The 23,509-nt window shown below is 44.0% G+C and overlaps 1 protein-coding gene and 1 non-coding gene across 6 annotated transcripts; both read left to right on the top strand.

The window, feature by feature from the left end:
* The first annotated feature begins 378 nt into the window (after positions 1 to 378).
* TRNAG-CCC (transfer RNA glycine (anticodon CCC)) lies at positions 379 to 449 on the top strand. The gene has a single exon. It is a non-coding gene; the product is annotated as a tRNA-Gly (tRNA).
* A 674-nt stretch (positions 450 to 1,123) lies between these two features.
* TIA1 (TIA1 cytotoxic granule associated RNA binding protein) lies at positions 1,124 to 23,216 on the top strand. 5 transcript variants are annotated; one of them, XM_053269121.1, is made up of 13 exons: positions 1,125 to 1,302; positions 4,201 to 4,297; positions 6,414 to 6,512; positions 6,979 to 7,033; positions 7,208 to 7,240; positions 8,425 to 8,512; positions 13,435 to 13,510; positions 15,724 to 15,832; positions 16,891 to 16,986; positions 17,075 to 17,159; positions 17,890 to 18,013; positions 19,421 to 19,560; positions 20,020 to 23,216. In XM_053269121.1, the coding sequence occupies exons 1-13, from the start codon at positions 1,277 to 1,279 to the stop codon at positions 20,165 to 20,167; spliced, it is 1,176 nt and encodes a 391-aa protein (XP_053125096.1). In that variant the 5' UTR covers positions 1,125 to 1,276; the 3' UTR covers positions 20,168 to 23,216. The 5 variants fall into 5 exon arrangements, with proteins under 5 accessions (XP_053125098.1, XP_053125096.1, XP_053125095.1 ...); XM_053269120.1 differs by having other exon boundaries at positions 1,128 to 1,302; positions 19,418 to 19,560; XM_053269123.1 differs by lacking the exon at positions 7,208 to 7,240 and having other exon boundaries at positions 1,124 to 1,302.
* Positions 23,217 to 23,509: the final 293 nt, after the last annotated feature.

Here is a 23,509-nt window from a genome sequence, read left to right as displayed (position 1 = left end):
CCAGTCAGTGTAGTAGACCGTACTGGGCTGTCCGGGTGGGAATGGCTGTGGACGCTTTCATGGAGAGCACCTACACCTTGTGAATGGTGCCTGTGCTTAGTCTGTATACGTGCAAGGTGTCTATGGAGAAAGCACGAGTGAACAGGACGTGTAGGAACGTCCTCGACAGCAGCCTTGTTCACACACACATCACACCTGCACATCCGTGTACATGCTTTGGTGTGGGTTTTATACAGTTGTGCATGCATCCTCTTTCGAAGTGAACATGGATGCAGAGGCCTGGTACATGTGAATAACTACAGTTTCGTATGCTAGAGAGCCATCGACCACTTTTCCGTTCTTCACAAGATGGTTTTCTGACGTTCGGTTTTCTCGTCCGCGCCGCTGGTGTAGTGGTATCATGCAAGATTCCCATTCTTGCGACCCGGGTTCGATTCCCGGGCGGCGCAAGAGGCTCCTTTTTGTTTTACATTTCTGCTGCCTGCATTTTCTCCCAGTACCAAACAAATCAGTGTAATTCCTGATTATATCGCCGGACTCTCCAAGATGCAGGCCAAAAGCTGCACTGATTATATTTAAAAATGAGAGAACATAAGGGAAGGATTCAGAGGTTTTTTTAAGCAGGACTCAACACGCATGCACCAAGGGCAGCTCTCGTGAGAGTTGCCGGGAGAAAGAAACCGTCGGACGACGAAGCTTTGGAATAGTAGTGGAAGAGCATAGATACATAAGCACTTAGTAGTTTCTGGAGAGAGGGGTCCTTGGACCCCTTTTTGATTTTTTTTACTCTCTTTTGTATTTGAGAGGACCTGCTTACTCCTAATCTTAGCTTCGCAACATTCCACGGGGGGTAGTGGTGGTGGTAATTGGTTGCTATGGTAAGGTTTCACTTCCGCGCCGCCGCCGGAAAAGACGGAGGCTGACCATCGAATAGGGAGGGAAGGCCCGTCTTTGAAGGGTCGAACCGTCACTCTAGTATACTCGTTTTCTTTCTCTCTAGGGTTGGATTGGCCTGGGCGCCCACGCGGAGCGAGGGCCGCGCACGCGCGCTGGAGGGCGCAGCAGTAGCACGGCGCATGCGCGGTGCCCGCTTTCCGTCGGCCGGCCCGGGCCTCTCTGCCCGCCAGCGCCATCTTGAGCGGACGAGCGGCGGGTTCGTGGTGGGCCGCGGCGCCGGAGCTCCGTCAAGCTTGGGGGCTTCCCTCGCGCGCGGAGTCGGCTCACAGGTCGGCGCGGCGACCGCAGCTGGCCGCGGGCCTGAGGAGGAGCCGCCGCCATGGAGGATGAGATGCCCAAGACGCTGTGAGTCCCGCAGGCCCTTTTGTGAGGGGGGGAGGGGCAGAGCCACGTTGCGACCCCCCCGCCCCCACCCCCGGTGGGAAGACTGGGCCGCCGCGCCCCCCAACACCCCCCAACCCGCCTCTCCCTCACACCGTCCCCGTCCCGCAACTGGGGGGCGCTCATTCTCCCTCCCCCCCCCGTGGAAAAGCTCGGCGAGGGGGGCGGGCCGGGCAGCCTCCCGAGCCGCGGCCCGAGGCAATGGACGCGCAGCCCGCGAGCCGCTCCTGGGCCGCCGCGGGGAGGTTGGGCTCCGGGCGGGGCCTTGGCGGGGGGTCCCTCTGTGGGGGCCGGTGGGGGGGCGGAGGCGGGGCTGGAGCCGCGGCCCCGTCGGCAGGGGGGCCCAGGGCTGCTCCCCCCCACCGGGCTCGGTGCTGCGAGGCGGCTCCGCTTTGGGACCGGCTGGGCGTCGCTTGGGTGACCTCTGCTAGCCCAGCCAGGAGGGCACCTTTTCAACGACGACCGCCGCCAATATTGATATAGCGCTTTCCAACAAAATTTTCCAAAGCCGTTTAGGTAGAGAAAGAATAATGATAATAACAAATAAATAAGATGGCTCCCTGTCCTCAAAGCGCTCACAGTCTAAAAAAGAAACGTAAGACAGACACCAGCAACAGCCACTCGAGGGGTGGAGAGGGCCAGTGGGCTGGTGTAGAATCTTTGTCCCTGACACACAAGAGTTTTTCCTTGCAGAATGGTTTGGTTTGGTTTGGTTTGTTTTAACGTGTGGGAGGAGTGTTTGAAAAGGTCATTCCCACCCACTCTGGTGCCTTTCCAGTGGAGATCTGTGTAGGAAGCATTTCTCTCTTAGTATGTCTGCTGCCTTCCTGTCACGTCATAGAATAGTACTTGTTTATAACTTTTTGATAGACTGTCCAAAGCTGCTCACTTTCTGTTGCAATCCTCACAATTACTCTGCATGATAGGTCAATATTATTATCTCCATATTGCAGATGGGGCTGGGAGTTGAGCAAATGTTGGCTTGTTGAGGGCAGAAATAAAGTTTGGATTCGGGTCTTCCTGATTCCTAGTTCATTCTCTAATGTGTTAGGCTACACCAGCCATTTGTGGATGAAGGGGGACTTCATGGGAAACCAACAAATTGATTTCCCATGCGTAAAGGGTTTTGTTGTGTATAGAGGAAGCCCAACAAGGGGTGGGTCCTGAAGTGTCTCTGCTATTCTCCCCACCCCACCCACCCCGGGGGGGGGGAGGAGTCCTTGTTTCTCTCAGTCCCATTGGGGGTAGGGGGCAGTGGTCTGAGATGTATTGAGAAGTGAGAATATGTGCGTATTTCTCAGCAATTATTTATTTGTGGGGCCAGTGCTTTCTGGAGGTACTACAGTACCTTAACCCTAAATAAGAGCAGACCTTCTAGTGTCATTTGAGCAAAGGTGTGTGCTTTATTTTATGGAAGTCCTTATCTACCACTCAACTGAAGCCATGTCTATTCATTTTACTGGCATGGTGGAGCTATGCATAACTAAGGTTTAAGTGAATGGCCCATCTTTGCCAAGTAATGAGGATGACTGGCACCATCCCAGCCCAAGGAAGTCTGTGTCATACACTTGTTGGATTTCTTGGAGACTATCTGTGGAAGTGCCTTTCCTTGAATCGGGGCTTTCCCCCTAATAACGACCAAGTGTACGGTTTGTGGTCATTTTGGATGTGTCTTTTGTAGTCTTCCCTATTTAGGACACTGAAACAGAATGCGCCTCTGTTGACTCAGACCTTCTCATGCTGGGATGGTTGCACAAACATGGCTAGACGGATTATGTTGATTATCTTAGCCATCTGAGTGCTCAGTTGTCACTTGTGCCATTATTGGCTTTCTCTGGTTTGGTGAGGGCGGAGATAAACTTTCATTCTTGGATGTTGCACTAGTGCAATCTGAGGTTAGTGAGGATTCAGATCGGATCGGTGGTTACTCACCAAGCAAATGCCTGGGACTTCTAGGAACAGGAAGTACATGGTGGGCTGGGCTGGGGAGTTTGGATTGGCCACTGCTCAGCTGGGGTGCACCAGAGCACCACAACCCCACCATTTCTGGTGAGGGAGGGGTCTGTCTGGTTGCTGCTCAGGTGAGGCACACAGGAGCACTGTGACCACAGTGGCTGAGCACCCCACCCCCCATCTCTGGAGCTGGAGAAGAGATAGGGGTCGCTGTAGAACTGTCGGGGCAATCTCTGCTCACTGCTCCCTAGACTGGGAAGAAGGCAGGCTTCTTATGTCGCAAGGTGATAGTGTCACAGTTGCCATGGTGAAATCTTGATAGGTTAAGTATTGAAGGATGTACTAGATGTGGGAAAACTCACCGTTTCTAAAATGTAGGGAATGATGCACTGGGAATGCAGGCCTGCAGATTTTGATAAAAGGAGGAGGTTAATGGGAAGGCTAAATAGTCGGTGGTGGTGGTGGGGCAAATGCATGATGTCCAAATGAGGGTTGTGGAGATAATTAAACAAAGAAAGGGAAACGAATGCTGTATGGAGACTTGGCTTGTTTTGGAAACTTCCCAGAGCAATAGTACTGAATTTGTGTAGCAGATGTTTTGATCACTGTAAGAATTTACCTGTTTAACTTTCAGTGTTGCCACTACCCTTTAACTTTCACAATACTGGATAAAAATACATAGAAGGAAATGATCAATACTAGGTGTGGATTTTCAAGCCATAGTTCACTTGTGCCTACTACCCCTTGGCCATTTTGTTCTCCTCTTTGGAGTACTTTTTTTATAAATAAGCTTATACTTTCTGCTTTAGCAAGGAGGTGCAGTTGTCCATCTGCCCCTGCAATGAAGGAAACCTTTTAATGACAGTTTGAGTCTCAAATCTTGTCCTAAAACGTATGCAATTGTTGCAGGTATGTGGGGAATCTATCAAGAGATGTTACTGAAGCCCTAATTCTCCAGCTGTTCAGCCAGATTGGACCATGCAAAAACTGCAAAATGATAATGGATGTAAGTTGTGTTTTAATTTACATTTCTTTCCTGCTCTTCCTCCAAGGAGCCCAGAGTGGTGTACATGGTTATGTTTATCCTCACAACAACCCTGTGAGGTAGGTTAGGCTGAGAGCTATGTGACTGGCCCAGAGCCACCCAGTGAGTTTCATGGCTTAATGGGGATTTGAACTCCCCAGTCCTAGTCCAACACTCTAACCACTACACCACACTGATATCATTGTTAATGTTCTGGGGTTAAACAACTTGTGCTTTTAAAAAAAACATGCAAAGTTGGGCTTTGTAGATGCTAAGAAGGTTTGTGGGGCTTTCCAAGAGTTTCATGAATCGTTGGTTTCCTTTGGTGAAAATGGTGGTTTGTTGGGATATTGTGAAAAGTGGTGAAACCAATTCAGTGCAAGCATTAGTTAACAAGTAAAAGGAACTAAGAGTAAGTGGGGAGAATTGAGGTGGGGGGGGAGAGGTTTTTGAATAATCCTGGCTTCCCTAGAAGGTAACGAATTCATTATCTGTAATGTCCAACACGTACACGCCTCCTATTCTCCTTCAGTGGGGGAGTTTGTGTATACACCTTTCATAAAAGCATATCAGAAGGTGGTGTACAGGAAAAGTAGTGAACATTAAAAACCATAAAACACAATAACGAAAGCATGATTAAATACCATTGAGACTCAGAAGCAGCGCAGAGAACAACATGCTCTCCTAAACACCGGAAGTCGTGGAAGGCAGTAAGGGAGGGCAGCAAACAGACATCCCCCTGGAGGGTGTCTCCACACCTGGGAGCAGCCACCAAGGAAGCCCTGTCCTGCATGCATGCCAGCCAAGCCTCTTGAAGCGTTGGTGTGCAGAGCAGCCCCCTGCCTCCCCCCCTCCCCACATAACCTTGATGGCAGGCAGAAATGTTTGGGAGCACGTTGGTCCATTGGATACCTAGAGCTCAAAACATTAAGAGCTTTAAAGGTCAAAACCAACACTCTTAATTGGACCTGGAAAGAATTTGACAGCCAGTTTGGCAGCTCTTTTAAAATGGGAATGATATGCTCCAAACTGGTGGTTTGGCTAGAACTCAGACTGCACTATTTTGCACCAGCTGAAGTTTCTGGATATTCTTCAAGGGCAGCCCCACATAGAGCATTTTGCAGTAATCCAGACACAATGTGCTTAAGGCATGGGTAGCTTCAGCCAGATATACTTTCTCAAGATGGTGGTGTAACTGGCATGCAAGTGGGAGCCATGCAAAGGTATTTGGGGACACAGCCACCATCTGGGCTCTCAGAAGCAAAGCTAGGTCCAGAGTACAGGAAAACCTTGGTATTAACAAATACTGGGTATTTGGGGCTATGGAAGTGTGGGGGTCAGGTTCCAAAGCTAGGCGGGATTGGTGTGTTTTTAAAATAGAAATTGACCCCCTCAAAAGGCCAGAAATTGGGCAAAAATGTCTTAATTTTTTTCAACCATTTAAAAACACCACGGATGGCAGCAGAGGTGGCCACAGCAGTGGGGATTGGGTCAGTGGTGGTGCATTTTACCTTCTGAAATCACCGCGGATGGTGGGAGAGGCGGCCGCAACAGCAGGGATTGCAGAGGAGGTGGTGGTGCATTTTTCCTTTCAAAATTGCCATGGACGTGGCCACAGCAGCAGGGATCGCAGTGGAAGCAGCAGTGCAGACCCCTCCTCCCTCCAAGCCTCTCTTCCAATTGACCGCATGAGCCGGCCTGAGCACGTGCTCAGAGAGGCCCGGAATGGGATGCCTGTGCAGTCATTTGGAAGAGAGGCTTGGAGGGAGGAGGAGTCTGCATTGCTGCTTCCGCTGCAATCCCTGCTGCTCTGGCGGCCTCCATGGCAATTTTGAAAGGAAAAATGCACCACCACCTCCTCTGCAATTTTGCGGATATGCAAAATCGCAGATGCTGAAACTGCGGATAATGAGGTTTGCCTGTATCTCTAAACTGAGCACCTGTTCTTCCAGAGGGAGTGCTTCCCCTTCTAGAACAGTTTGGGTTGCTTCACCCTAAGTGGCTCTCCTGCTGACCAGCAGCACCTCTGTCTGGTTTAGATTAAGCCGTGGGATGGCTAAATCCTGCTAGTTTCTGATTTTCTTTCTGTGTTTAACAGACGGCTGGAAATGATCCCTACTGTTTTGTGGAGTTTTATGAGCATCGTCATGCAGCCGCAGCTTTGGCTGCAATGAATGGTCGGAAGATAATGGGTAAGGTAAGCTCTCAGGTCTAAAGGCTGAGTTGGAGAAGAAATGTGGCATTAGGTATGTGGATGAAATTACTTTTTTTAAAAAAGATGACAAGCCAAAGGTAAACATTTTTATCCCGTTTTAGTCTTGTAAATAGAAAAACTATTATCTTAAAAAGTGAGCTGTTAAAAACCATATTGAGATTGAACTGCCTGATGTCTTCATGGAGCAAAAGAGCAGTGAAATGTCATGATAGTGCAGAGTATGCTGGAATCCAAAGAAATATTTTTTTTAAAAGAGACTTGACACCTTAAGTTACTTTAGAGTGCCCAGTATCAGAGTTGCTTTATTAATTGGTGGTTTTTCATACCAGACTTAATTTTTTGATGAACAAATGTATGCACACACTGCCTGTTAGGGCTGGGCATTGTGGGTTAAGTTAACCTCTGTTCGAACTTCCTTGAATATAATTTTAGCAAATATTATTTATAGGAGGTCAAAGTGAACTGGGCAACAACCCCCAGCAGCCAGAAGAAAGATACGAGCAGTAAGTCCCTTACGATTCTGAGTAATTGCTCTTTATTTACACGCAAAGTGTTTTTAATGTTAAGCAATAAGCATCATGCAAATATTTGCCCTAATATTTTGATCATTATCCTAAGATGATATTTAATGTGTTTGTGTTAATAAACTTAAGAACAAATCTAATCTTTGTCATCAGGTAGTACCGTTGTCAACACACTGCGTTCACAAGGTAATTGTATCTTCTTAAACATAAAATGAAATCTCTCAGGGGTGTTCACTAACCGCCTGAAGCTATTGGGGGGGTGTTCTGTTGTCACAAGATCTCTCCCTCCTCTTTCAAATGGATCAGGATGTGGACTGTTGCTGACTCTTAAGCCCTTTGACCCCATTAAGCCATTAGTGCTGTAAGAATTATTTCCCTCTCTTTGTGAGGGTGAGATAACCAGCTTCCTTCAAGGGTGCTGTCTGTGCTGCACCATAAAACTTCTTTGTGGTATATCAGTTGCTATTCCAATTGGATCATTTTCCCTTTTGCTCCTCTGCAACCCAGTGTGTTGCTTCTCTACTTGGCTGGCCTTAGAACTTTTAAAACTTTGGGCGGAGGACTTAACCAGACTCTTGCCAAAGTGGAGTTGTAAAGTGTCATGTATGCATTGGAACCAGTTAAAGGTGCTGGTCATTAAAGTGGGCTTTATGTGAGTATGAAGAAAGTCCTTAAATAAGAGATCTTTGTATCGCCAGTTCTTATGTAAATGGCTCTAACATAAATTGTGAAGGGATTACTGTTTCCGTTCTGTTGCCTTCAGTCTTAGTTCACTTGCTCATGGATTTCACATACTTTGGATTCTCATGGTGTAAAGGCTGGGCAACCAAAACTGTTGGCTTTTCAGGAAACTGTCAAATACTTTAACATCAAACTGTTGCAATGCAAGGTATCTTTTTGACTGTTCTTCACAAAATATGAATAAGATTGAGCTGTTGGTAACTTTCATTGTCCATACTGGTTTATGTAAACTTTGTTGTGTTCTGCTCACAAAACCAGTAGACATTTAGCTCAGTTATGTTAAACACTGTATAATAAAGCTAAATTCTAGCATTATAATACAAAATTCAAATGTACGTTTTTTGGCTTTGGAATAAATGCACATAGTTGTTATGTGATGAATAACACATAATTTGTTACAAAAAATAAATTCTAGCTATATGTAATGTACTTGACTTGTGTACTGTCATGACTATTGATGGCTATATCTTAAACAATGATGTATTTTGTTATCTGATAGGTTAAAAGATTCTAGTTCTCATGTAGTTTCCAGATGTATGGGAATTGATACAAGATGAAAAAACAAACCGTACCCTGTATTTCCATGAGTACTCTGCAAACTTGTACATTTTTTTCTTTTTCTTGATAAGACCACTTCCATGTCTTTGTTGGGGACCTCAGCCCAGAAATTACAACAGAAGATATAAAAGCAGCTTTTGCACCATTTGGAAGAATATCGTAAGTAATCTCTTATGTCAGATAATGGGGGTAACCACGCAATGTTGAACTGAGAAGCGTGTCAGCATATTGAAGGATATTGTATTCTCTAAAGAACTATATCTTTTTGTAGGAATTAAGAATCAGTTCCTGATGTTTTGTTAGATGAGTATATGTAGATTTTGGTTTTATAGAAAATGTTTGTATGAATCATTGTCACACTGGTAGTATATTTTGAAATCTAGATATTCATTCCTTTATCTCAGATATTCTATGATGGCTTTAGTAAGGTAAAGCCAGCATCTGGTTGACCTCTCATAAAAAGAAGCTTTAATATGGATCAGATTTCATAGAAGTTGTGGCCTGTAAGATTTTGGCTTTTTGTGAAATGGGTGCTCTATTAAATAAAATAAACTAGAAATTGACCAATAGTGTAACTTTCAGCTTCACTTGTCAAGATGTAGGGGTGTGTGTGTAGCAGACTATGGAAAGAATTGTCATGTTTTTATGGAGAAATATTTCTTTACCTCTAGGACTGAGTGTATGCTGTTGATAATGACCTGTTAGCCAGAGCGGCACCATAATCTTTGATGTATTGTCCAGTGAAGCATTTCCGGATAAATCTGTAATAATGGTTCTCATCAGTGTGTGAACTGTAGTCGGAACAGTTTAAAAAAACGTGATTTTGGAATGGAGATTAATGTAGCATATTATGAGTTTCTTTGTTTGCGTAATGGCAGGCAGAAGATGATATATTGTGTCTCCCGTTAATGGTGGTTCTTTTCTCTGACTGGTTCTTCATAGTACTTACTACTCTTTTAACACATTTGTTGACAAAAACTTACACAGTTGGAAGGTGATTTCAAGTTTGATAGTGGAAAGGAATAGCCTTCTCCTGTATTAGCCATGGATGGTTATGGCTGTGGCAGGTTGAGGAAGGGAGCAGCAGGTCTGTTTCTTTTGGCAGAAATCCCCTTTAATTGTCAAAAAATTATTTGGGGGTGAGAGCAGGTGGTGCTGAGACTAATCCTCCCAGAGCTCTTTGCTAGTGTAGGCTGCTAGCATTGGGCTTGGACTGTTCTGGCGGCCAGAGAACTGACGTGTGTCCTGGCCAGGACTGGTAGAAGGGAAGGATGGTGGTTGGTTATGTTTGGTTGATTCCCATTAAGGTGTTCCCTGCTTGGACCTGTCCTTAAGAACTGGGAATGCCTAAGCAAGAACCTGACTGCACCCCAAGATTTCCTGCGGACTGTCTGCTACAGAGCCACCCTGTTATTCAGCTCAGTGGAGCCAGTGGCCACACAGAGGGACTTCAGCTACCTCCGCAGTGCTGTCAGGTCTTGGAAGTGTTCAGGGCACAGCAGCAACTTCAGATTGCTGCCATATTTGAGAAGAAGCAGTTCTTCTGGGGTGGGTCGGGGGAGATGAGGACAAGTGGTACAATCTTCTAAAGGCTCTGTGGCAGGTGGTTATTTTCAGTAGCCTTCTCTGAAGAAGAGCTTTTGCCTGAAATGTGTTATAGATATTGAGGACCTGAAGCAAAGAGGGGATGTAAAGAAGTCCCAATGTGATATATACACAAAACTATTCAAGAGTTCTTGAGGGTAACCATTTGAATACTGAAGAATAAAACTGCAGTGCTAACTGTCAATGAAGAGTTGCTTTGTTGAGGGAAATACTTCAGCAGTCATTAATTTACTGCTTGTATGTGGAGAGACACCCCTTTTGTGGAATTCTCCATGTGGCCCTGGGGCTGAAAAGGTGGTATGCCCATATACACTATAGCTGTTATCTCAGTGTTTGAACATTGTTTTGAAAATAGTGTTAACTCTTGTTATGTGGGAATGCCTAGAGCATAGCGGGTCTGGGCCCGTACAGATGCTGCCTCTTAGTAAGGGCATTTGGTGGTAGAAGCAGATTGGAAGGCCCAGGTAGATAAGAGCATGGGACACCCAGGAACTTCCATTTCATCTCGTGGAAGCCCCCACCAGCCTGGCTTAGCGTCTGCGAAGTATGCATGTTCACGCATTATGAAGCCATGAAATGCCCAGGCTCACAGTTGTCTGTTTATAAGCAGAGTAGTTAGAGTGGGGGGTCCAGAGCAGTTCACAGAGTGCCCAGAGCCCTGATGGTGGGACTGGAGAGTGTGTAGTCTTACCACTTGGGATCACAGGGCACAGTCCAGAGGAAGTGAAGGTTGTCTGCATTTGAAAGGCTGGGCATGTTGTTAAGTGTTTGGAGTCCTATTTGTGTGTGTGATGGAAGCCCTGAGGTGCCACTGAAACTGTTTGGACTCCAATATGCCTAATTGGATGAAATGGGAATCTATTTTGACTGTACGGGTAAGATAACCTCTGGAAGTGAAGTGCTCTGCTAGCGTTCAGGTGATGCAAGTTAGCACTAAGGTCCTGTTAAGACAATTTCAAGAATACCCAGGCCCTCTGTCTCATTTTCAGCCCAGTGTTTTTTTCTGCTGGAATCTCATTCTAAAGAGCTGTACTGAGAATTGGCTAGTCATGATTAATCTCAGCCAAAGTTGTGTGCAGGAACTAGTCTGTAGATCCACCCCCATTTCAGCTCCGAGTGTAAGGGTAAACACTGTGAGCTGACAAAACTCACATTCTCAGTTTCTCCCAAACCACAAATACAGACTCGGCTGTGGGTGGAGTGTGTGCACTTCCTGCTGCTGCCCAGAAATGCCCCTGGCAGTATTCCTGACCAGGCATTGGGGCACTGCACATGTGTTGTGTCAGCACATTATCTCCGAGTCCAAATTCTTGAGCCCTTCCTTCCCACTGAAGGAACTGCTTGGAGGTGGAAGAACACACACGGATTTCTTCCCCCACATATATACGTTTGGTATGCGTCGTCATCATCATTGGCTTAAAAAGCCTTCAAAATGCATCCTACCAAGCAGCGCCATAGAAAACAAATCTTCCACCTAATTTGGAAAGTAAAAAGTTCATCTTTAAAACTTTTCCAGTGAGCAAATGTTCAGTTATTTTCAATAGCTGCATTATAATTCTAAGATGTAAACGTAGACATAAGTATTAAGAATAGTCAATCTTTACAAGGCAAATTTTTGGCGAAATTTTATTCCACTGGTTTTTAGAAATTGGATTTTACATTTCTGGGTGAAAAGCAGAGTCACTTCTAAGGTCTGTTAAATAGTCCATTGAGGCTCCTGGAAATACAATGAGCACTGATTAAATAATGCTATTTTAATATGAATTGATGCTGCCTTTATGAAAACATAAATGTGTGGTTATTATAAGTATTGGTAGTTAGAAAGTTTAATGTAAATGCATTCCCCTTGTGGTGGCTTTGCATATACATATATTTTCATGTCTTTTGGGGTCTTGTTTTCAAGATGACAGTTGAGGGTACGTATAGAACAATGGTTCCCAAACTGGGAGCCTCTAGATGTTGCTGAACTACAGGTCTCATCATCCCCAGCCACAATAAATTGTAGCTGGGGCTGATGGGAGTTATAGTTCAGCAACTGGAGGCTCCCAGTTTGGGAACCACTGGGAAGGTTTTTCCCGTTTTTAGGATGTGTAGAGGAAACCATCCATATGATTATGAAAGTAACTGTTCTCAGGCAATTTATAATGCCCTAATTCAGACTAATAAAAGTTCTAAGCCATATATCTTTGGAAAAAGGTTTAAAAAAAATTTTAAACCATGATGCAACCTCTTAACATGGGTTTTTTTGGGAGTCTAGAATCTTTCATTTATCTCCAAATTATTTAGCTCCTTCCTTAATGTCAGGTTTCTTAACATAGAATGTAATAATTGAGTGTGTTGAAATTATTTTGTGTGTCTGCATCTTAAAAGCCCTCTTAGTTTTGATGTATGGAATTGCCTCTTTAGTTGCACTACATGACTTCCTTTCTGGCTCTCCTCCCCCACCCCCGTGGTTGCTTGTGTGTGTGTGAAGCATCTGAATCTTGTGGGTTGGGGAGGGTGAAATCGGCCTTTTTGAGGACATTCTTGGCAGTTCACTCTTGTGCACAAATTGCCTGAGAAGCAGTTGGTTAATGGAAACAGTGTTTCCATCAGTGGGGTTTAGCTATTGTAGCTGGGTCTTTGTCTCTCTTTTTTAACTCAATCTCAAATAATAGGGCTCTGGTTATTTTGCAGAATGTCTCTGAAGAATGGACAGCATTGCCATGGCTAACTGCAAGCTACAGTTCACAGTGGACAAACGTTGTAGTTTTCTATTTACTTTTATAAATTTTTACTTTATATACTTTGTAGTTTTCAATCAGTCCTGTATGATTGTTAATTACGAATGCAGTTTAAAAAAAAGATTTAATAGTGTATAGTTAAAAAAACAACATGTTAGTGTTTATTTTCTTCCATAATGCAACCATTTCTGAAAATGTCAATTTCTCAAAATTTACAGCTGCCCAAGTCCAAAAAGGGGGTAACGAATTGACCTGAGAAAATTAAAGAATTCAGTTAACAGGCGACGTATGCCTTTTAATTCCTATTTTTTCATTTTTTCTATTTTCTATTTCTAATAAGTAGGTAGAATGTGTTGGCCACTAGTAAGTTTATAAATTGCATGGTTAAAGAGCCGTTCGCTAATATGCTAGTCAGCTACATGCCCTCAGTTATTCTTTGGAATAGCTGCTTTGACCATGCGTAGTGTTTTTAACAGTATGTAAGAGCATTTTGACCTGTGAACCACCGACTGTAAAATACTTGTTTTTAAAAAGCTATTGATTTGCATGTTTACACAATTGTTTAATTTTTACTATCATGTGATATAAAGCCTTAGTAAAAGGGAGAATTGCTTTTACTTATATATTGCTGGTGCATTTAAGAAATTCACTTTATTAAAGGTGAAACATGAGAGAGGTGCTGCGTGTGAGTGAGACATTTTCATTTGGATTCTGGTCTTTTTGTGCTTAACTGGCCCTCTCTTTGCCTTTTAGGGATGCACGAGTCGTTAAGGACATGGCAACAGGAAAATCTAAAGGATATGGCTTTGTTTCTTTCTTCAATAAATGGGTGAGTGACTGCATATGGGTTCTCGCTAGCTTTGGAACATTTTATTACAAATAGTTGCCAGGTTTAAATAGTTACTAGTTTCTAAAGTGCTTGCGTTAACTCGGTGTGTTGTAAATAAATAAAAATAAGAGAGAGAGCCCTGCCCTCATGCTCATAATCTAAAAGACAAGACTCACAATGGAGGAGGATTGAAGGGAGGTCAGCTGGCCAGTGTTGGAACAAAATGACAAGTTGTGAATGGGCATTCAGATGCAGTAAGGCAGAAGCTCTTAAATTTAGATCTGCAGGTGGTGTTGACTCCAGCTCCCATGATCCCCATTGTTACTGGGGATGGTGGAAGTCCAAAAACATTTGGGAACCAAGTTTGAGAAACCTTGCAGTAAAGGGGGACAGGCTGCTCTTCTCCTGCTGGTATTCTTTCTGGGAGGTGCAGTCTTCTAGCAGGGTTTAGCCTCCTAGCAGGGTTTGGCCAGTGTCGGAGACCAGGGGGCCTTTCTCCAGCAGTCACAGCATAACTGACACATGATGTGCAAGCAGAAAACAGTGTTATGTACAGGTGTAACAATCCAGATATTCATGGAGGAAGAACAAACACCCTGCACTTCTGCGTAAAAAGATTGTTTCTTTGATCATTTTATCTTTAAGTGCTCTCTCAGATAATTATTATCAGGAAATCTTCTTGTATGCAGTGGGGGTGGGGGTGGGGGGCGGTGGCGAGAAAACACATGAACTCTGATTATGATCTTCAGCTTGTATACAATTCTGTTTTTAAAATAATTTGTTGTATAAAGTGTCATATCTCATTACTTTTGTTCTGGGATTTCAGATATAAAGTATTAGTTTGCCTTGTTTGTTCTTAGACATGTTTGCCATGTAGAACCATTGAAACGTGCTAAAGATATTGAACAAATGACATTGCATTAGTTCCCTGTTCCCAAAGGGCTCACAGTCAAAAAAAAGAAACACAAGATAGATCGCCACTGGAGGGAATGCAGTGCTGGAGTTGGATAGGGACAGTTGCTCTCCCCCTGCTAAAAGAAACACAAGATAGATAGCCACTGGAGGGAACGCAGTGCTGGAGTTGGATAGGGACAGTTGCTCTCCCCCTGCTAAATATAAGAGAGTCACTGCTTTAAAAGGTGTCTCTCTGCTCAGTTAGCAGGGGTTAAACTGCCCAGAGAGAGAGTAAGTGGTATGCAAATATGAAAAATCAACAAATAAACATTTAGATGATAGTTGGCCTGCTCTTGTAGTCCTAAAGAGACCCTGTGTCTTCTAGTTGCGAAGCACCCCCATTGAGATGGGGCAGTCACACATCTTCAGAGGCTGCTGACAACTGCAGATTCATTAAATGGTTTCTCACTGAGCAGCGGCGTAGCTCTAGCTGGCTTACTAGTGGGTTTAATCTCACAATACCCGTAGATTTTAAATATGTGTCTCCTGCTTGGGGCACTTACTTCTCCTTGTGGCAAGGAGATGAAAGATAAACCCATGAGCCTGAGGCGTGCTCCTGATCTCTCCCTGGTACAGTTTGTGGGAGAAGTCATCGCCTGGACCAGACTTTATCCTGAGTCTGCCATATGTGGAAAGGTGTACCTCGAGGGGTTGTGAGACCGAGATGCACATTACAATGTACTATGCATTCCAAAAGTGCAGTAACACATTAGGTGACAGTCTGCTTTACATTGCTATGGATCTGCATGTTGCCTGTAGTGTACAAGCTTAACAGAAGATCTAGGCACTTGGCGCACAGCAAGAATACAGGAACAATGAGCTTTGCTTAGGCTGTGGGTGCTGAGCAAGGAGGCCATGGTGCCAGTCCTTCAAACGGTTACAGTGAAATAGCATGATGGTTACTGGAGACACATTTTGTGTCTGTTTTTACTTGCTAATTACCATTCATTTGCACAATAAATACTTGGTGAAATGCAGGAAAAATGGTGGAGAAAATGACTCCATTTCATTTGCTCCGTTTCATACGCTCTTGGTAAACTGGTTGTGGTTTAGGGTTGTGATTGCAGATGTAAAGAAAAGACCATAATTGTCTCTATCTAATTTCTAACAGCCTTTTTGAGACAGTAAACAATTAAATTGTAACACAAGCAAAGGTTCTTTGCTATGAATTAGCATTGCCTGAGTTCTTTTACTTGTGATGACTTTTCCTATGAAGTAGCTGGTTAACCATTATTGAAAATGTTTTTGCCTGTGGGTAGGATGCAGAAAACGCGATCCAACAGATGGGTGGACAGTGGCTGGGTGGAAGACAAATCAGGACTAACTGGGCAACGCGCAAACCTCCAGCTCCAAAGAGTACATATGAGTGTGAGTGTGTTAACCTTTTCCCTAGCTGTAACATAACATATTTGGTGGGGGGTGGGGGTTTCCTCTGCAGCCTGTAAGAGGCAGACACATGCTACAGAATTAACTGTCCAGGGCGAGGGGCCAGTATTGCTGATAGTCTTTTCCTCCAGAGCAGGGATCAGTGGACTTGGTGCTCTGAGTGGAATTTGGTTTTAGTAGAACTTCTTATTGGAAGCCCTTCAGTGGCAGACATTCATGCCACAGCTGGAGTACTGCATACTGCTTTAGTCACCGTCTCTTAAGAAGGATGTTGTAGAACTAGAAAAGGTGCAGAAGAGGGCAACCAAGATGATCGGGGCCTAGAGCACCTTCCTTATGAGGCAAGGCTACAGCATCTGGGGCTCTTTACTTTGGAAAAGAGGTGACTAAGGGAAGACATGATCGAGGTGTATAAAATTATGCATGGAGTGGAGAGGATGGACAGAGAGATTTTTCTCCCTCTTTCACAACACTAGAACCAGGGGTCACCCCATGACCCCATGAAACTGAAGATCAGGAGATTTAGGACCGACAAGAGGAAATACTTTCCAATTGTGCATAATTGATCTACAGAATTCTTTGCCATGGGGTGTGGCGGCGGCTACCTGCTTGGATGATTTTACAAGGGCCTTAGACAAATCCATGGGGGACAGGTCTATCAATGGCTACTAGTCTAGTGGCTGTGGGACACCTCCAGCCTCAGAGGTATGATGCCTCTAAATGCCAGTTGCAGGGGAGCAACAGCAGGAGAGAGGGCATCCCTCACCTCTTGCCTGTGGGCTCCCCAGAGGCACCTGGTAGGCCACTGTGTGAAACAGGATTCTGGACTAGATTGGTCTTGGGCCTTATCCAGCAGGGCTGTTCTTATGTTCTTATGCCATTTACAAATGGTTGTAAGTCGTTGGCAGAGCATGTGGCTATAAATGAAAACATTAATATAATGCAAGAGATGACCTGGGACCCTCTGAGACCCTTGTCTTTTGTGTATTGGAATGTTTGGGCAACTTAGAGACCTGTTGACATTTGTTTTTTTAATACAGCCAATGCCAAACAGCTCTCCTATGATGATGTTGTAAATCAGTCAAGTCCGAGCAACTGCACTGTGTACTGTGGTGGTGTTACTTCAGGGCTAACAGGTAGGACATCTTTGGAATGCCGAGTGATAGAAGAAGCAACTGCTACTAACCGCATGTCCTGATTTCCTCTCTGTCTTCTGATTTGCAGAACAGCTGATGCGCCAGACATTTTCTCCATTTGGACAGATAATGGAAATCCGGGTCTTCCCAGATAAAGGGTACTCATTTGTGCGGTAAGGTGCTTTTCTTTTTCCTCTGTGCGTGGGTGCAAAGTAAGCTCATGCCACAATAGATCAGGTGGTTTGAGATACTGCAAGACTTCTTTCAGAGCCTTTTAAGTGCCCCCTTTCAGTAGGCAAGAGGTTCTGAATGAAACTGGCCCTTAATGGCTGCACGTTGATCCAGCTGCTTCTCTGCATTTGCTTCATCTTATTCACTAATCGGAGCCGAATCATTTAACCCATTCAGACAAGCATAGCTGCTTGTTGTTTTTAATGAACAGGAACCTGCAGTAATTCACAGAAAGCTGTGTGTTTGAGCTGCTGAATGTTTTGCACTCGATTTGGGAATGGCAGCTCCTTTTCAGACTCTGTTCAACAACCCCCCACCCCCCAAATACACACATACATGCCTCTAGTGCAGCAGCAGAATTCTTCATAGGGATTTGGACTTCACTGCCTTTCTGAGGGATACTAGTTTTCCTGAAAGAAGCTCATTTTCATCTGTGCCCTCTGCCTTGCTGGGCACTGTGGAGCCCACCCTGCTAGTCCCACCCTTTTCCCTGAAGGGAAAAACTCTAGGCTTTGTCCCCTTCTTTCCCTGCCTGCAGATGCATTGTGAATAGGCTGTATAATCTGGAGAATCCCTACAAGCCGTATTGAATTGATTCTCCCTTTAAATGACTTGTCGACTAATACTTCAGTGAGAGATGTTTCCATGGATAACCATCTTAAATATTTACAGGTTCAATTCTCATGAGAGCGCTGCACATGCCATTGTTTCAGTCAATGGCACAACCATAGAAGGGCATGTTGTGAAATGTTATTGGGGCAAGGAAACGCCAGATATGATTAATCCAATCCAGCAGGTAAGAGGCCTTTATTATTATTTTTTTAAAAGCCATTTTGAAAAACTTCAGTAGTTGACATCCAGATTGACACTGAGTTGGCTGAAGATCATTTTCTGTCACGTGGGGTTGGCCCTCATGAAAATATTTTTGGCCAGTTTTGGTGAATTTCTTCCTTCTAGGTAGACCAGACCACAAATCCTTCTAGTTATTGATTTATTGACTTTCTTCTTCTTTGTGTATCATTTTCAATAGGTTTCCTAGTGTAGCATACAGGAACAGACTGTAACACAGTAGAGCTGGAAAATACGCTGGTGTGTGACTGTGCAATATAAATGGGATTATAATTGGATGTGTGTTAATATCTCAGCAGTTACTGAACTCACTTTGCTCTGGAGCACTTAGATTATTGATACACGCTTAAGGAAATTCAGAGAAGATAATCCAAGGCAGCCCTATAATTTCTTTCACAGGACAAGTGCAAGAGCCCTATACATGGACTCTTGAGTGGATGAACCAGCAGCACAGGGGGCAGGCTTAACTGTAGTACCACATCCTGAGGTCAATGTTCTGTTGCCACAAGAAATTGTGGTGTGGAGGAGTGGTGCTCTAGAGGCAGGTGAGGACGTTCACTGACCTTACATGCCACTTAGCTGTTGCGCCACAAGCTGCTGCTTCTGCAGCAGCTAAATATGAAGGCAAATGGACGGCAGGTGTAACTCCTTGCCTCTTCCCTTTGCTGCTATCCACCCCACCCCACCCCCCTTGGGAAATGAACTGTTAAAAAGGCCATTTGTTAGGGCAAGGTATGCATGCATGAGCTTCTTTAGTTAAAGGAGCTCTGGCACTTGAGCTGGGAAAGACTCCTTTCTGTTGGAGAGTAACTGTCAGGACATTGGAACCCGGACTTGCGAAAGGGTCTTTTCGGTTGCTGCCCCACTTCTTTGGAACTCTCTTCCTCTCCAGATTCGTTTTTAGCCCCTTCCTCACTGATCTTCAAATCTCTATTGAAGACTTTTCTTTTTCGCCAGGCTTTTGCCCTGTAGTTTACCTATTTGTTTTTTGTTAGTTACTTTAGTTTTTAATTTAGAATGTAATTTTTAATGTTGCCTTGTTTGCATGTTTTTGTGCACCGCCCGGAGTCTTAGGAGTGGGTGGTATGTTAAATGTTTCTAATAAATTGGAAGACATTGGAAGGACCAATGACTGCTGGTCATCAAGCAGCTTATATGATCTGTTCTTCAAGCCTCCCTTACAAGTCCTAATAGGCATGGTGGTGGTAACGAAGACATATTCCTACTGTGCATGGTTACATGTGCTTTTAGGTATGTTGATTGTGGCAAATATGACTGAGCTGCCATCATCCGTCACCTCAGTGCTGTGTCTGTTCATTGCACACTAACTTATTTACTTTTAAACTTTCAGCAGAATCAAGTGGGTTATCCACCACCTTATGGGCAGTGGGGCCAGTGGTACGGGAATGCCCAACAGATTAGCCAGTACATGCCCAATGGCTGGCAAGTCCCTGCGTACGGAATGTATGGACAGGCATGGAGCCAGAGCTTTAAGTAAGTTCATCATATGCAGGAATCACTTGTACTATGAAAGTAGCGGAAACCTCCTTGAAACAAAGCTTTCCTTGTAAAACCTTTCACATATATAGTGTTCTACAAATAAGCCTCATTGTGCAGGATTCTGAAACAGTCCACTTGACTTCTGGTTCTGTGCCCTTGCCAGTCTGAGTATGGAGTATTGATCAGCAGTGCTGTTTGTAGAATCCAGGTCACTTAACAAATGGATCCATCTTTATATATTTAAAGTTAACTGTATGTATTTGTAATTCCCTTTCTTCTGATAGTGCGAGTATCTGCAAAGGTTCTTTCCCATTGATTTAATTTTGTGGTTCTGGGTTACTGGTCTTAAGAGTAAGGTGATAGAAGTTATATCTGGTTTGAGACTCATTGTCTTTATGCCAGTGTTGTCATCTTCCTCTAATCTTTTCTCCTCCCCTCTCCTCTCCTCTCCAGTCAGACCCAGTCTTCTGCAGCATGGATGGGTGCAAGTTATGGTGTGCCTCCACCTCCACCTCCACCACCCCCGCCACCCCAGGGGCAAAACGGAAGTGTTCTAACTAGTCAAACTGGATATCGGATGGCAGGTTTTGAAACGCAGTGAGAGGCAGAGGAGGACTCTGGAGCAGAACAGCTGGTGGTTTTGAGGCTAAATGGAGCATTGTAAATCTTTTGTTTACTTTAAAAAAATCTATCCAATCAAGTCAGTGCAAAAGTCAGAAACAGTATTTATTTTTAATCATGAAACTTCGTTGTCCACCTTTTTTTAAAACACAAACACACACACACACACACAGGAAATACTAGATGCTGGATATCTGCCAACTTTTGCCTTCTTTTCCTCTTTTGAGATGTGTTTCTTAAGATCCTTGTTTGAAACACAACTAATGCAGGGATTTCTGCCACTTTTAGATGGGGGCAGGAAATTGCACAATATCAAACTTTTTTTTCCACGGAAGTAGTGTGCAGTTCTAGTTTGCATTCCTAGTATGACTTAATGTATATGAAAGCAGTTGTACAGAAAAAAAAACACGCCAAAACTGTGTGAATTCTGAAGGTTGATTACGACCTTCAGCTTGTGCACAATTCTGTTTTAAAGAGAGCCTATTGTATAAAGTGTCCATCTCCTCACTTTTGTTATACTGGGGTTTCAAATATAACTTATTGGTTTACATTGTTTTGTATCTAGACATTTTTCAAAAAGTGGTTTTTGCCTTACTGTCAGCTATTAAATTATTAAATGGGGGCAGGGGCGGGGAAGTGACAATTGACAAAACTTAGTTGTGCAACCGCTCTCGGATGGATCCAACTCTTCATGTTTTTGCTGTTGTGGTTAGACATGAAAAGGTGCCTGGCTGGGAAATCCCTGTTGGATTTGCTCAAAGATCTTTTTCCTCACTGATGAACTACAGCCCAATATTACTAAAGATGTGACACATTCTTATGAACCAGCTTTTTAAAATGTCAGTTTTTACATTTACATGTATCCTTTATCATGTAAACTATTTTAGCAAATTAATATTTTTCACAAAAGTTGGTCAAACTTTTGTATGTCTCCTTCTTTGAAAGGGTAAGAGGCAGAGAGACCTACGTGACTTATGAGTACGATTTTAATCTTCGGTTTTTGCATGTGAATATCAAATACATTGTTAGACTTGGAATCCGCAAGTTATCCGCTCGTTTTTCAGAGCCGAGTAGAGCAAGCATTGGTCTTAACTGTTAGCAACATTCAAGTGGAGTAAGTTTGACTTGATTTAGCATGTACAGGTAGAGTTGTGAAATCTTGTAGCAATTGTGTGAATCAGGCCAGGGGTATGAGGAATGCTCCAGTGAAGCCTGAAGGACCAGCTGGATAATAAAGCATTTGGAATTGTTCAGAGGCCAAAAAACGTTGCTATCCTACCTCCTTGAATAGCCTTCAGAGAGTGCAAAAAACCTGAAAACCAACCCTGTCCCTAGGCGTAGTATTTATTTATCCCTGTTGATGTTTGGGCACCTGGAGGCTTTTGCTTTTTGTTCTGCCTTGGTTGCCGCTTTTCATGGGGTTATTGAGCTTATGCTAGACTGAGTGTCCTATGATAATGTATCGGTGGCAACCCTAAGACAGAGTGGATGAGTCAGTTTTGCAGATGTTAAGATTCTGTCTGTCTTGATTCCAACTCCTCATTGTTTGTCTTTGGGGAATATTCCGGGGGTGGCTGTCAAGAAGTGATTCTAAAATGTGAAAACTTGCTAGAGAATTTTATTTTGCAATGGGTGTGGTGACCAGTGTTCCCTCTAACAGGGATTCCCAGATGTTGCTGACTACAACTCTCAGAATCTCAAGCAAAAGCCAGTACAACTGGTGATTCTGGGAGTTGTAGTCAGCAACATCTGGGAATCCCTGTTGGAGGGAACACTGGTGGTGACTCAAAAGACCAAGGAAAGCCTAGGATGAATCTTGAGGAACTGTATTGTGCCTGACTGTGTTAAAAACTGGCATGTTGAAAAGTGAGCCTGGCCAGAAATGGCTTAGGACTCAAGGGAGCGGTTCAGTACAGCTGTGTTTAAAAACCTGGCTGTAAAGATGTGAATGCAGCTCTTAGAAGACAACTTGTTACCCTGTAGACAAGGCCTGGCCCCAAAATACTAAAAATAATAAAGCCTACCCAAAAGAGATCTTTAACTCCCTAGGTCATTCTTATGTGTGTCTCCTTGCTGCCTTTTAAACTTGCATGAACATATCTGGCTTCTGTTCACCATTCTTCCCAAAGAGGACATGACTAGGTTTGAGGTGAGCTTGGTGCTGCACAGGGGTTGCTGTATGTGTGCACTGAGCAATATAACAGTCCAGGTTTGGTCTACTTATATAAAATTCCTGTTACTGAAATGGTCAAAAACCTATTACCCCATTTTAAAAATGTGAATAGCTCTTAACCTCTTCTGAGTGCTGATTTCTGATTTTTCACTGTCTCTGGACATTCAGGAAAACATGAATGTCTAGAGGTTTTTTGGTTGACCATGATTCAAGCTTTAATGCATTTCAAAAACATGAAGTATTTTAAGGGGTAGGATGCAGAGGAGGAAAGGATAGCTTTTCAGAATTTTTTAAAGAGGACATGAATGAAGGTGCTCAGTTAGACTTCAAAATACTGTTGGGGCCCTTCTAACGTGGTTCTGTATCCGAGACTAGGTCTGGTGTCACTGCCTGTTTCTGTTGCATCAGCCAGTCAGCACTATGTGGCAGAAGCTTCCCAAGTGCCAGCCTTATTGTGGGTGTTCCCTCCTCTCTACTGTAGCCCGTCTCCCCTGTGGCCCTAAGCTGACAATCATCAGAGCCCATTTCTTCCTTTCCCTTCTTGCTTCCTCCTCTTGGTTTAAGCATCTGCGTGTCTTTCAGGTCTTTCCATTTTAAAAAGGAGCTTTCTAAAGGCAAGCTCTTTTAACGTTGTAGTACCCTGTACAGATAGGAAAAGAATGAAGCCACCCGAAGTTTTTTAAATTTTAAAGTAGCAGCCCATTTTTGTCTTTGTATGAATGTTGAAAGCTTCATTTGAACTAATGTGTTTTGATACTTGTGTTTAGAAGTTCAAGAACTTCACTCCAGAAGCCGAGAATTTTGAAAGCCATCAAGGATGTTAATAAAAGATGTGAGCTTGCTTATTTCATCCTTACCCTTCTGTTTACTTTACTGCTTAAAGAATCCAGCACAGGTGTGGGAGAGAAGTGGTGAAAGAATCCTATCCCATTCCTTGCAGTGTCACAGAACCAGAACAGGAAAGGGATCCCTGAATCACTGGGGCTAAATCCACTGCCAGCTTAAGGGATCCTCCTCAAAACACTTCCATTTCATCTTCAGCAATGGGACTGAGGCCTTGTGGCAGAGCATCTGCTTAGCATGCAGAAGGTCCCAGGTTCAGCCCCTGCCAGCATCTCCAGGGAGGCTGGAGGAAAATTCCTGCCTGAA

This window comes from Hemicordylus capensis, chromosome 8 (assembly GCF_027244095.1).
Source record: "Hemicordylus capensis ecotype Gifberg chromosome 8, rHemCap1.1.pri, whole genome shotgun sequence".
Lineage (NCBI taxonomy): Eukaryota > Metazoa > Chordata > Lepidosauria > Squamata > Cordylidae > Hemicordylus > Hemicordylus capensis.
The sequence above is the reverse complement of the archived record's forward strand: the minus strand, read 5'-3'. Positions and strand labels throughout refer to the sequence as shown.

Excerpts from the sequence above, each read along its gene's own strand:
- TIA1 (XM_053269120.1), top strand. The coding sequence starts at position 1,277 with ATGGAGGATGAGATGCCCAAGACGCT. Across the intron at positions 7,241-8,424 it reads CAACACACTGCGTTCACAAG|ACCACTTCCATGTCTTTGTT; the intron begins GTAATTGTATCT and ends TTTCTTGATAAG. Across the intron at positions 19,561-20,019 it reads GCATGGAGCCAGAGCTTTAA|TCAGACCCAGTCTTCTGCAG; the intron begins GTAAGTTCATCA and ends TCTCCTCTCCAG.